Consider the following 14,041-nt stretch of genomic DNA (forward strand, 5'->3'; position numbering starts at 1 on the left):
ACGATGCTAACAACAAAAACGGAAAAAAAATAAGAGTAAGAAAACAACAACAACTCCATTTTATAGAAAACAAGGTTAAATTAAAAGTCTCATTCTTATACAAGAATATTGGCAGCTTTAAGCTACGAACTCGCAGTTTGTGCGACATTAACGTAATTCCTTTGGCAAAGCGTTACCGGAAGTGACATAATGGCAGTCCTCTTGGCCACCGTTGAAACTCTTTGCTAACAAAATAAAAGCCTCGTGGCGTTTTGGGTTGGTTTCCATGGAAACAATTAGAATTAACGTTTGACTCTAGAGTCAAAACCAGAAAGAAACGAAGCAAAAGCTGCAAACGTTACGTAAACCTTTGTGTAAGGCCTATTTTTGCTAATTTGCAAACAATGGACCCATCTGAGAAGACAAGTAATCAAACTGTAAGTAAATTATTAACAAACAGTAAATAAACAAAGATAGCTGTTCTCAGTGTTAGCTAACTGCTCTAAATCAGTTCCGTAACTCCGAAAAGATAAAGTTAAGGATTCCCAATCAAGTTTCAGCTTCTTACCCTAATATTTTTTTTCTTTTCTTAGTAATTTATTTGATTATATTCTTAATTTCAATTTAATGTATTCCCGTTTCAATGGTTCTTTTTTGTTTGCTTTTTAATTTCGTTTTGTTCATCCACTTTACTTTAATTTGAATAAATTATTTTTATTTTATTATAAAATAAAATAAATGAACAATTGTAGTTTCATTTTGTTTTTATGTCATTTTATTTTCAAATAAAAATAACATTCTAACTTTGGTTGAATTGTTTTATTTTCCTCTGCAATATAACAAATGATTGAGAAATCACATCAATCAATCAATTAATCTTTATTTATACACCACTATTACACACAATGGCGTGACCAAAGTGGTTTACAGGTGAATAAAGATGATAAATAGTAAAAGCAATAAAAACACAGTGTCACAGTTAGGAATAGATAAAACAAAATAATAAAAGTAACAACAAGATTTTACTGTGTTCAAAGCTTCAAGGTTTCTGGTGTGGCGTTTTTTCCATTTCTGTCAAATATTCTAAAGGTTTTGATAAATCCATGTTGGTGATTATTTTTGGGACAGCTGATCCAGAACGCTGCTGCCTGCGTCCTCACCAAGACTAAGAACATAGAGAACATGGACCCGGTTCTGAAGTCCTTCCATGGCTCCCTGGATCTCAGAGAATAGACTTTAAAATCCTTCTGTTAGTCTATAAATCCCTGAATTAGCACCTAAATACATCACAGACTTGCTTTTATTCTGTTTTATTTTCCTATATTTTAATCATGTAAAGCACTTTGCATTGTCTTTGTACTGAAATGTGTTATACTAATTAATGTGCCTTGCCTTCTGAAGACATGCGGCGCTGGCAGCGAGCCCATAGATCTTTATTGTCGTATTCTTTATTAATCATAGCAAATAAAGACGAGGATGTTCCCGTGTTTTAGACTCGTCTTCAAAACTCACACATTTCACCTGGAGAAATTAAGATCTGGCCAGGCTGGCAGCATGAAACCTGAAAACATTTCCTCTGCTATGTTGCTGATGTTTAACTTAGCGGTCCAGAGCATTAGGATCACTAACAAAGAACCAATCAGTGTTTATGTGATTATGCACATTTAATATTTTCTTTTTGCTTAGATGTGATTTTATTGGGGAGGAATTTTTGCTTTTCTTTTTGTTACTGTAAACTGTAATGATGCATAAGTCCTGTTTGGTTGTAATAATTTAGCACTTTTCATCTAATTATAAAAAAAATACTTACAAAAACACCTTAGAAAACTGTTCTGTTGAAAGGTTAAATTGCAACCTGTTTTTAGGGGGAAACGGAGGTGGCTGATCAAGTATTGGGCCGATATTTTGTCTCTTATCTTTTTCTTTGTTATCTTTTCTAATCTCTTCTGTCTGTCAGCATGAAGCCGGACCCAGTTTGTTTCCCACTGCTGTGTCAGAGGAGAAGCTGGACGAGGCCAGGAGGAAAAGCAGCTTCAGGGGTTTCAGAGACCGCCCTCTGGCAGCCAGCGAGGATTCTGGGAGCGCCATCGTTCAGAGCAAAGCTGCAGAGCAGTGAGGAGCAGACAGTTAATAATAAAACACACCTAAGACCTACCATCCGGTCCTTTTAGGAGATAACGAAAGCGTGTCCGGTTTGTTCAAACAGTTACATGAAAGGAAAAGAGGCGTTGGAGAAGTGCCGGTATGAGAAGGCTGTGCTCTGCTTTTCCAAAGCCATCTTTCTGCAACCTGAACAGGTGCTTCCACAGTCAGGAGCAGAGAGCCCTGAAGAAACATGCCTGGTTTCCTGGTTAAATGAGCAGGTAAAAAGCTCTTTAAATGTGTTTAATCTGATGTTTCAGGTTCAGCTGCATGTGAGTCAGGCGGAGGCGTACATTCAGCTGTGTGACTTCCAGTCCGCAGCTGAATGTTATAAACGAGCCAGCGTTCTGGAGCCAGGAGCTTACAACGACCGTCTGGCCTTCATCTACTACCTGCAGGTAAAAAAAAACACATTATTTCTCTGTTCCAGCGTTTAGCCGCCGTTTATCACTGAACTGCAGCCGCTGGCTGACACTTTGCAGCCTGGAGGTCTTCAGCAGGTACAAGAATGAACAGCATCACTCAGATAAAGTCTGTTTTGGTGCTGATGGGTGGATTCTCCGGCACGATGGGACATTTTCATAAGTTTCACAGGTCAATGAAGTTAGTAGCTGAAAGATCAGAACGCTAAAACTTTGGCCCTGTGCTGAGGAAACTCCTCCATTTATGATATCAAGGACAAACCGACTCCACTCATAATCACGTTTAACCTGTGGCAGATGAAAAATAGATGAAAAATAATTATATAATAATAATATGATTTTCGTATTCCACGTCCCAAGAGCCAGCTTCTGCAGCCGAGGATCGGAACGCCAAGGTCCCCGCCCTCTACTGCTACCCGTTACACAATGCACCCGACCCCTTTGGCCCCTCCGACAGGTGGTGAGCCTGTCGGAAGGGGGACCCATGTCACCTCTTCGGGCTGAGCCCGGCCGGGCTCCATGGGCAAAAGCCCGGCCACCAGACGCTCGCCAACGTGCCCTACCTCCAGGCCTGGCTCCAGAGTGGGGCCCCGGTGACCCGCGTCCGGGCGAGGGAACACGAGGTCCAATAGTCTTACTCATCATTAGGGCATTTTGGGCTGCGCTTTGTCTGGTCCCTCACCTAGGACCTGTCTGCCTTGGGTGACCCTACTAGGGGCTTAAAGCCCCTGACAGCATAGCTCCTAGGATCATTGGGACACTCAAACCCCTCCACCACGGTAAGGTGGCAGCCCAGGGAGGGGATCGACAGGCGGACTGGTGCAGCGTCTGCTGTGAAGCGGGCGCTGTACCAATCCGTTGTGGTGAAGAGAGAGCTGAGCCAAAAGGCGAAGCTCTCGATTTACCGGTCGATCTACGTTCCTACCCTCATCTATGGTCACGAGCTTTGGGTCGTGACCGAAAGAACGAGATCCCGGATACAAGCGGCTGAAATGAGTTTTCTCCGTAGTGTGTCTGGGCTCTCCCTTAGAGATAGGGTGAGGAGCTCAGTCATCCGGGGAGGACTCAGAGTAGAGCCGCTGCTCCTCCACGTCGAGAGGAGCCAGTTGAGGTGGCTCGGGCATCTGGTCAGGATGCCTCCTGGACGCCTCCCTGGTGAGGTGTTCCGGGCACGTCCCACCGGGAATTGTTTAGTAAAGCATCTTCGAATGTCCAAAAACGCCCCATATAAGTTTGATGTATTATTATTATTATTATTATTAGTGTTATTTATTGTTATTATTATTATTATTATGATTATTATTATTAGTGTTATTTATTATTATTATTATTATTATTATTATTATTATTATTATTATTATTATTATTATTATTATAAATGAAGCATGCCTCCGTAATGCAGAGGTAAATCTGAATGTAATTTTAAATATTTGCTCTTACATAGAAATAATCAAACAAAACCAATGAGTAGTTTTTATCAATTTAAAGATAAGTTTAGGAGCTTTCCCAGAGTTAAATATTACCACTAGTTGCTAGATATTGACTCGCTTTGCTGCAGAATTTCCCTGCAGAGGGAACAATTATTCCATCGTCCTCTAATTGTAATCTTTGTTGTTTTCCATGAAGGCTGTTGTTCAGAAACTGATCGTCCCTGAATGTTTCCTTCAGTCCTTTTCTGCTCTCCTGACGGATCTAAAGCCTTTACCGGAGACATGATGGAGCCGTTTTCTCTCTGCTGCTGTTTCCAGGCTCAGTGTTTGTTTGACCGCGGCCTTTTCCTCGAGGCTCTGCAGGCGTTCAGGAAAACTGCCGAGCTGAAGCCGCACGACACGACCTGCAGAATCAGAAGGTCTGCACAACCTTGTCCTTCTGGCGGTGGCCTGTAGGGGGCGTCTCACTGTGTCTCCAGCATCGTCCTCTGTCCCACTAACTCTCTGCATGTCCTCCTTCCATGAACCTGCTCTGTGGTTTCACCTTCTCCTCCCTGGCAGCTTCACATTCAACTTCCTTTCTCCAGTCTATCCGCTGTCCTCTAACCTCGGTAGTCTCTGTAGGACACTGGACCAGCAGACTATCGCTTTATTCATGGTCTACACCGATCAGGCGTAACATTATGACCACCGACAGGTGAAGGGAGTAACAATGATCACCTCTGTCACCTGCTAATGGCTGGGATTTAATGGACATTTTGTCCTGAAGGTTGATGTGTTGGAAGCAGAAAAATTACAAAAATCAGATTCAATTCAATTCAATTTTATTTATACAATGCGAATTAATGAAACATGTCATCTCAAGTCACTTTACAAAGTCAAATTCAATCAGATTATACAGATTGGTCAAACATTTCGTATTTAAGGGAACCAGTTGATTGCATCAAGTCTCTCCAAGCAGCATTCACTCCTCCTGAAAGAGCGTAGAGCCACAGTGGACAGTCGTCTGCATTGTTGATGGTTTTGCAGCAATCCCTCATACTGAGCATGCATGAAGCGACAGTGGAGAGGAAAACTCCCCTTTAACAGGGAGGAGAACCTCCAGCAGAACCAGAACCAGGCTCAGTGTGAACGCTCATCTGCCTCGACCCACTGGGGCTTAGAGAAGACAGAGTAGAGACACAGAAAGCACAGAAGCTCACATTGACCCAGGAGTACTTTCTATGTTAGATGGTAATAGAGGATGATCTGCCTCCCCTGATGATGTCACAGCTAACAGAACGCCAGACCAGGTGTACCTTCTATGAAGAAAGGAAAAATGACAGAGGACAAAAAGTTAAAAGCTGAAATAACAAACAATGCAGATTGGAGAGCAGTAGGAGAACTCAGCAGAGTGAGAGAAATAGACCCTGATGTCCTCCAGCAGCCTAAGCCTATAGCAGCATAACTACAGAGGTAGCTCAGGGTAACATGAGCCACTCTAACTATAAGTTTTATCAAAAAGGAAAGTTTTAAGATTAGTCTTAAAAGTAGACGGGGTGTCTGCCTCACGGACCAAAACTGGGAGTTGGTTCCACAGGAGAGGAGCCTGATAGCTAAAGGATCTGCCTCCCATTCTACTTTTAGAGACTCTAGGAACCACCAGCAGACCTGCAGTGTGAGAGCGAAGTGCTCTGTTAGGAACATACGGGGTAATCAGAGCTCTGATTACCCCGTATGTTCCTAACAGAGCGAAGTGCTCTGTTAGGAACATACGGGGTAATCAGAGCTCTGATATATGATGGAGCTTGATTATTAAGGGCTTTATACGTTAGAAGAAGAATTTTAAATTCTATTCTTGATTTAACAGGAAGCCAATGAAGCGAAGCTAAAATTGGCTTCTTTGGCCCTCTTGTTGATTTTCATCAGAACTCTTGCTGCAGAATTTTGGATCAGCTGAAGACTTTGAACTGCATTTTGTGGACTTCCTGATAGTAAAGAATTACAATAGTTCAGCCTTGAAGTAACAAATGCATGGACCAGTTTAGATTCTGATGGAATCACTGAGGAACATGGAGGATGGCCATGGAGACGGTGCCTGTCTCCAGTGGTCGCTGGGTGAGAGATGGGTCCACGCTGCTCAGGTCGGCCGTCTGTCACAGGCAACACTGACCTACCAGGTACACACTCACACCTAGGGGTCGTGTTTTTGGACTGTGGGAGGAAGCCGGAGTACCCAGAGAGAACCCACGCATGCACAGGGAGAACATGCAGACTCCATGCAGAAAGATCCCTGGTCAGTGTTACCAGCTGTGCAGCCTTATTAAGATAAATGCATTTTTTTATATAAAGAAGATGAGTACATATACATTTCAAGTCAAGCAGAACAATTTAAACCCCGGCAGCCCTCAGTTCAACAAAATGCTTCAGAAAACACAACCATGGTGGCATCAGGGAAACATTTCCTGCTAGAATCCAGACTGAATCGGTTAATAACGCTCTTCAGTTCAGCTTTCAGTTTCTGCCGTCGTGTCTGTCATGTTTCGTTTCAGTTTGGCCTGCCTGACAGCTGCCGGTCGACACAGCGAGTGTCTGAAGGGACTGAGCGGATTAATGGCAGAGAGTCCCACAGCTGACCTCCACGTCTTCAGAGCCCGAGTGCACAAAGCCATGAACCAGGTAACGGCTGCAGACGGGTCCGCAGGAACCCCACCAGGGTTATAAAGAAGCATTTCAGACATCATTGGACAATGAAATGCAGCCCAGCGAGGAAAAGCAAATACAGTCCAAAGGAAGTGGTAAAAAAAAAGCCTAATTTCTGCTTTTATAATGCAGATGAGGAGGTTAGAGGAACAGAAAATAATGTGAAACTAGTGAGGAAGAGAGTTGGCTCTAAAGATTTGGCTCTAAAATGTTCTGATCATCTCACTGATCACTAACTAACTAACTGGACCTTTGTGGTCCTGGTGCCGACCCAAAGCGCTGTTACGCTGGATCCACCGCCACACATCCATGCACCAACAAGCCAACATTGATACATCAACATACGTGGCAGGCGGAAGCTGGAATTGTACCGACAACTTTCTGAATGCCAGAGAACGCCTCTTCCCAGTGGATCACTGCCAGCCCTGACTACCAGACAGACACGATAAATCAACGTCTGTGCTTTGCTCTAAGTTTCACCAAACTTCCGTCGTTTTTGCTCAGCAGCTTCTGGCCAAACCAAACCACTCTGCTGACACTGCATTTTATTTTTAATATCTATGTTTTAACACGTCAGTTTAGAGGTTTTACAGGGAAAAACATCAGAACCCGTAAATCCGGTCTGCAGCATCAAGTCGGTTTGTTCCTCCTGTGTGAGGGATAGAGGAAGGTCACACATTCACATTTATAGCTTCACCTTTTCACGGATGAAGCAGAAAACTGAAACATGTTCCTCAAGTTCTGTCAGATTTCTTCAGGACGTTTTATGTTTTAAACCACGGCTGTCAAACTAATTTCTATATCGGGCCACTTTGGCATCATGAAGTCATTAAAAGGACCGGTTGCTCCTGTATAGATGATACTTTTGATTTCATAATTTAATTTCAGTTCACATGGAAATATAAAAAATGCACAGTAACATAAAAGTAGCCCCTTAGGCCCAGTTTATACAGTTTATCCACTAAAAAAGTTGATATTGTGGTGAGTTACGCTTTAAACTCATTATTCTGCACCACTGTTTCTCTTCTTGGACATTTCTGGGTTGTTTGTGGGAAAAAACAAACAACCCAAACTTAGACAAACTTTATTGTCATATACAAAATGACATTTCCTTGCATACATCTTACGACACTGTAATGAGATTGCAATTGAAATAAAATAACATTACAATATAAAGTGCAGCAGAAATCAGTTTTTCTAAAGTGTGCAAAACAATATTCAACCATGTTTATAGTGCAAAGATAATAATGCAAAGAGGCATTAATTAGAAAAGTTCAAAAAGTATGTTTTCTAGTGGCAGGATGCTGTTACTACAAAGTAAAAAAAAATCAACATTCGCTACAGGAGGAACAGTTTTAGCCACTTTATAGACTTTAAAAGAATGTGTGCCTCTACTTTATGACATGATATGCCTTCTGTGGCTCTTTAGGGCCGGATAAATTGCCTTGACGGGTCGGATTCGGCCCGCGGGCCTCGAGTTTAATACGTGTTTCAAACAGGCGACGATGGATTCGTTCTTTATTCACGTGGGGATTTTCTACCTCGACAGACGTCAGACTGCGTCCGAGACGTGAAGTCAGCGCTGGCGTTGGACCCGACGTGTCGGGAGGCCGAAGCGCTGCGGCTGCAGCTGAAGGAGGCCAGCGAGGAGGCCAGACAGCAGGCGGTGCTCAGAACGCTCTCAGGCCACCTGCAGGAGGCGCTCTGCTTGATCAACGCCGCCCTGGAGAGCAGCCCTGAGGACGGGCGGCTCTACCTGTTCAGGTGGGACTGTGGAACACCTGTAGCCAGAGGATGACTTCATTTAATGAGCATTTGAACACATTTGTTTCCCATCAGAGGGATTCTGTACAGACGTCTTGAGGAGTTTAGCTCCGCCATCGAGGATCTGGTCCAGGCCGCTGAGCTCAGTGAGCCGGAGGAGAAGAAGGAGCAGACGGTGAAAGAGGAGGCAGAGGAGAGCGGGTCTCTCCAGGAGGAGGTGCAGCTTCAGCTGGCTCTCACCTACAATGACTTTGCCGTCCAGTGTTTCAGCCGAGGGCTCTACGCCGAGGCCACGCTGCTCCTGAGCAAGGCCATCAGGGAGGAGAAGAAGCTGGCCGGCCTGTACCTGAACCGAGGAGGTGAGGAGGCTGCAGCTGGAAGCCTGAAAGGATCCAGCTCTGGTTCTGATAACGCAGCGTCCCATTCCTGAGGCTGTGAGCAGAAATTCTGGGTTAAATCAGGCAGGAACAGCAGATAACCGAATCAGCTTTAGTCTTTTTTCCTCCTTGAACTGAGGTAAATGATGCTGATGCTCCATTCGTAGCTCCACCACTTCAGGTTGGATGTTTTCGTCTTTGCTGATGTTCAGGCTGATGCATCTTCTCATCCAACTTAGCTTTATCACATCAGGTTGACTGGTGAATTTAGCTCGACTTCATCGTTTGCCGTTATAGACAGAGTTATAATCAGGTTCCTCAGGGCTCCATTCTTTGGCCTCTTTTATTCAGTAACTATAACCTCTTCCAGCTGTGATCATAGAGTATTTCAGCTGCCACCGTCCTTAAAACACTTTATATCTCTGTGACCACGTGGCCCCCGTCCCTTATGCTCATTAAGCATTTCCATAAACTGCATGAAGCAGACGGGTCAGAATTTGTTCCATCTGAATGCAGATACGACAGAAGCCGTTGTTTTCTGTTACCAAGCTCAGAGATCAGGACTGAGCAAAATCTTTACAGCAGCATAAAGTTTATATTTAAACGAGCTGGGAATGCTGGAACAGTGTTCTAACGAGGTTTGATGCAGTCCTGACCAACATATATATTTATATATATATATATATATATATATATATATATATATATATAATATATATATATATATATATATATATATATATATATATATATATATATATATATATATATCTATATATATCTATATATATATCTATATATATATATATATATATATATATCTCACATTTTCTGTAAATTGCCCTCAATTTCTTTTTTTTATTAAGGAAATCAGACAAATAAGATTATTAAGTAACCAAATGAATGCTTCTCAGATACGTCGCTAACTTCCTGTCTGCTGAAAGAGAAAGTATTCAGTTTGGCTCGATTGTTCCCATTCGCTCCTGAAGCAGTAAACACAGCATACCTGTCCAGGTAGGACCGACAGGTAGAGTCACGGGAGACTCGACCGAACAGGATATACCTGAGAAACTGGATCCTAATTCACCAGTTTGAATCAGAGGCAGAACTGGTTCTGTTTCACTGACCCTCATAAGCAGCTTTCTACTAAAGAATCAATCCATCGTTTTTATTTTGATATATGTTAGAATCCATTTGGGATTTCCTTTAGTTTAAATCAGGGCTGCTCAAACTTTTCGGCGCTTGGGCCAAAATCTAAAGCCAAAAAATTAGTAAAAAATGTTTCATAACCAAACAACGGGGATTTTTCTAGCTGCTCTACAAAATATGATCATTTTAAATAAAATCTGTACTTAGTAATAAATAAATTCCAGTCATGTTTTAGTACCAAAATCTGCATTTTAGCTAAAGTTGCTGCATGGATGTAATCCTGTTTACTATGAAATCAAAGTGTCGTTATTAAAAGACAAATGGTTTGTGTTGGACCCAACGTTCAGTCGTAAGATTTTATAATACGTAATAATTCCCCCTGATTAAAAATAAAAAGCTTCCAGCCAGTTGGACCGGCCTGCTTTAAATGCTTCGTTTATTCCACATTTACAGTTCAGCAGGTCCTCTGGGACTCAACAGTAACGATAATAATGTCTGATCTGATCTCATGAAGCTCACATGTAACGGATCCTCTTGGCTGACTGGACCCGTTTCTCTGAGCCGGTCTGTGTTGCTGTCAGACTGTTTCTTTAAGCAGGGCGACTGGTGTTACGCTCTGCTGGACTACCAGCAGGCCGAGGAGATGCTAAGTCCCCAGGAGCCGGCCGTGAGGCTCCGCCTGGCCGTCGTCTACAACACCCTGGGCTCGTTCAGCTTCCAGGACGGGTCAGAACCGCACATTAGCACCCCTACAGACATGAAACCCTCTCTTTGATGACTGTTTGTGTCTGCAGGCGTTTCCAGGACGCGGCCGACATGTTTTCCCTGGCCGTAAAGTACAACCCCGGCGTCAGTCAGTACTACGAGAGCAGGTCAAAGGCGCTGCGCAGGGTCCAGAACCTGCGGGCCGCCAGGGAGGACTTCATCCGCCTGCTGATCCTGGACTCCGACAACGAGGAGGTCAGCAGCGGGTCTTCAGAGCTGGCTCAGGGAATCTGAGGAGACTGGCAGCTTGTGTCTGTCTGTGCAGGTTCCTCCCATGCTGATGAATCTGTTCCCCGGCAGCAGCGTGTCTGAGGTTCTGTCCAGCACCAAGGCCCGAGCGCTGCGAGCCGAGCTGACAGAAACCATCCGGGCCTGGAGTTCATCCTCTGACCCAGACAGGTCAGCAGCAGCGGCTCCGAACGGACAGCAGAGGACTTACTCACAAACTCTGACACACGTGTGTTCAATCAACTTGTTTTCAGCCTGAAAGAATCTCTCCAGAGTCTGACTCTGACTGATAAGAAGACCGAGCGGGAATCAGCAAACCTGTGCCAGGCGGCCCAGGAGCTGAACCTGTGTGTCAGCGCAGCCGACCTGCAGAAAGCAGCCAAGGCCCTCCTGCAGGTACGGCGATTTAGAAATGTGTCCAGAGCAGAACATTAATAAAGTTTGTTGTCTTTTTGATCATTTCTGAAGCAAAGCTGCGGTTTTCAGCATGACTAATGCTCATGGCGGCCGAACGTTAGCATTTATCAAGGCATGAGTGGTCCAGGTGGTACTTTACCAGTTTAAAAGATGGAAACAGTGTCTCAAAGTTTTTCACCTTTTGTCACATAGTTTAAGAAGTGGAAGAAAAATGTCACGTGGTTTTCAAATTTTGTTTTCCTGAAACCTGTAGTCTGGATTTCTGTCCAGCCCCCTTTACTCTGATACCCATAAATAAAATCCAGAGCCTTCAGAAGTTAATCAGTGAGCAGAGCTGTTCTGTTTCTGGCCTCAGAGGTTCTCTAGAGAACAACAATGGCTTCCTTCTCTTCCCTCTTCCATAAAGAACAGATTTTGTAGCTGTCCTGTCAACAGATTCTCCCACCTGAGCTGTGGATCTCTGCAGCTCCTCCAGAGCCACCATGGTTCTCCTGCTTCTCTGGTTAATGCTCTCCTGGTCCAGCCTGTCAGGTGGTCCATCCTCTCTCCAGGTCCAGATGATGATCAGAGCTCTGAATGTTGTTGTAGAACCTGACCCTGCTGTAAACTGGACCAGAACTTCCTCCTGGACCTGGATCTCCATGATGCTGCACGTTCTCTAATGAAAAAAAAGCCATAAAAAGCCCTGTTTGCTGTCTATGACAGGCTGCGTAGGGCAGGCGCCATCAACCCACGGTCCTCAGGGTCCACCGTGCTGCATGCTTTAGGATACAGGATATGTCAAACTCGAGGCCCGCGGGCCGAATACGGCCCATCAAGGCAGTTTATCTGGCCCTAAAGAGCCACAAAAGACATAATGTGTCATAAAGTAGAGGCATATATCCTTTTAAAGTGTATAAAGTGGCTAAAACTGGGCCTACTGTAGCGAATGTTGATTTTTTACATGTGTAGTAACAGCATCCTGCCACTAGATGTCAGTTTTTCCCACAACGCATTAAAACAACTCAGAAATGTCCAAGAAGAGAAACAGTGATGCAGAAAGATGAGTTTAAAGTTTAACTCACCCCAACATCAACGTTTTTAGCAGATAAACTGGGTCTAAGGTGCTACTTTTATGTTACTGGGCAGTTTTCATATTTCTATGTGAACTGCATTTAAATTCTGAAATCAAAAGTATCATCTGTACAGGAGCAACCGGCCCTTTTAATGACTTCATGACGCCAAAGTGGCTTATTATAGAAATGAGTTTGACGGCCCTGTGGGCTTCCCTTCATCCACACTGACTCATAAATGGAGTTACAGCCTTCAACAGGACTCAATGGCTGCTGGAGCAGAGACATCTAAAACAAATGTGGAAGATTGGCCTAGTCAAAGCCCTGACCTCTGTCCAAAACAGGCAGAGAAAGACCCCAAAGGGCTGCAGCTACAGGAGGTTCCACAAAGTATTGTGGAGCGGATTATTATAAATGCAACCCACACCTTTCTCACTTTGATTTGAAATAAATCCACTTGACTATTAGCAGCGGCCTCTGAACATCCTGTTTAAACAAATGAACACAAAGGCCTGAAGTTCTGGTAATATTTCTCCACCGGTCTTAAATCTGCTCAGACAGCTCTGGTGACCCGCTGTTGCTCTGCGTCTCCGTCTGCTCAGGTGGAGGAGGCTCTGGAGTCGTTGGTCCCGGACCGTCCGGCGCTGCTCCACAGTAGGAAGCATCACACCTCACTCTGTCCACCAGCACCGTCCACATCCACTCATCCAGCTGCAGGAGAGCTCAGCTGACCGGGCTGAGAAACATGGCGCCATCTCTCATTTACAATCAAAACATTCTGCTATATTTTCTGTTTTAACGTTTCTACTTATTTAAAATTCTTCAGTATCATAATTCCCTGGTGATTCAGTTCTCCGTGTCCACCAAGACATTTAGAAAGCATTAATAATAATAATAATAAAGAAACTTCTGTGAGAGAAAATGTTTTGTTGTGGAAATGTTCACACATTTTCCATGTTTGCATGAAACAAAAATGTTGATCCTGTTGAAAGCAATGATGTGATGCTTGGTGGAAATGACAGAAATGATAGAAAATTCACCTCATGGGTGAATTGGGTCTAGTTGTTTTTTAGCATAACTGAATATCTGACACTTAGCCAACATGAATCAGCACAAAAAACACACACAATAAATCTAACAATTTAGTTTACACTTATCAAAGCCCTAAAAAACAACAACCAATGAACAATAAATTGAGCTGAGAGATGTCAGTACATTTAGCTTAAAGTCCAGCAGGTGGCAGTAGAGTCACTGTTTTAGTGTGTTAGCTGTAATTTTATTGGGTCTCATTTATTTGGTTGTATTTAGATGTAACATGGCTGTGTAAATACTAAATAATATAGCATATTAGCAAATACAACGACATCTAAACTCACAATTGCAAAATAACAAGATAATACTGATAGTCTGACACATTTTATCAGCATAAATGTCTGAATGAAAAAGTTTGTTATCAATACTTCTTGAGAAAATGTACAGCATACTCCACACTTATTATTACCAGAGAGGTTTAAAAAGGCTTGAAATAAATTAGTTTTATTGCAGCTGCATAACTTTACACACAAATGTGTTTAAATGATAATGAATGATTATTTTTAAATAAAATCACAGTTGCCACAATTACTGAAACACAT

General features: G+C 43.3%; 1 protein-coding gene across 1 annotated transcript; it reads left to right on the forward strand.

Annotated features, from left to right (window-relative positions):
- Positions 1-383: 383 nt before the first annotated feature.
- LOC105921669 (tetratricopeptide repeat protein 16) lies at positions 384-13,229 on the forward strand. The gene is made up of 13 exons (XM_036143733.1): positions 384-416; positions 1,937-2,091; positions 2,186-2,276; positions 2,382-2,519; positions 4,292-4,392; positions 6,505-6,631; positions 8,205-8,419; positions 8,495-8,778; positions 10,527-10,671; positions 10,740-10,905; positions 10,976-11,109; positions 11,193-11,334; positions 13,010-13,229. The coding sequence occupies exons 1-13, from the start codon at positions 384-386 to the stop codon at positions 13,136-13,138; spliced, it is 1,860 nt and encodes a 619-aa protein (XP_035999626.1). The 3' UTR covers positions 13,139-13,229.
- Positions 13,230-14,041: the final 812 nt, after the last annotated feature.

The sequence above is a fragment of the Fundulus heteroclitus genome, chromosome 12, assembly GCF_011125445.2.
Source record: "Fundulus heteroclitus isolate FHET01 chromosome 12, MU-UCD_Fhet_4.1, whole genome shotgun sequence".
NCBI lineage: Eukaryota > Metazoa > Chordata > Actinopteri > Cyprinodontiformes > Fundulidae > Fundulus > Fundulus heteroclitus.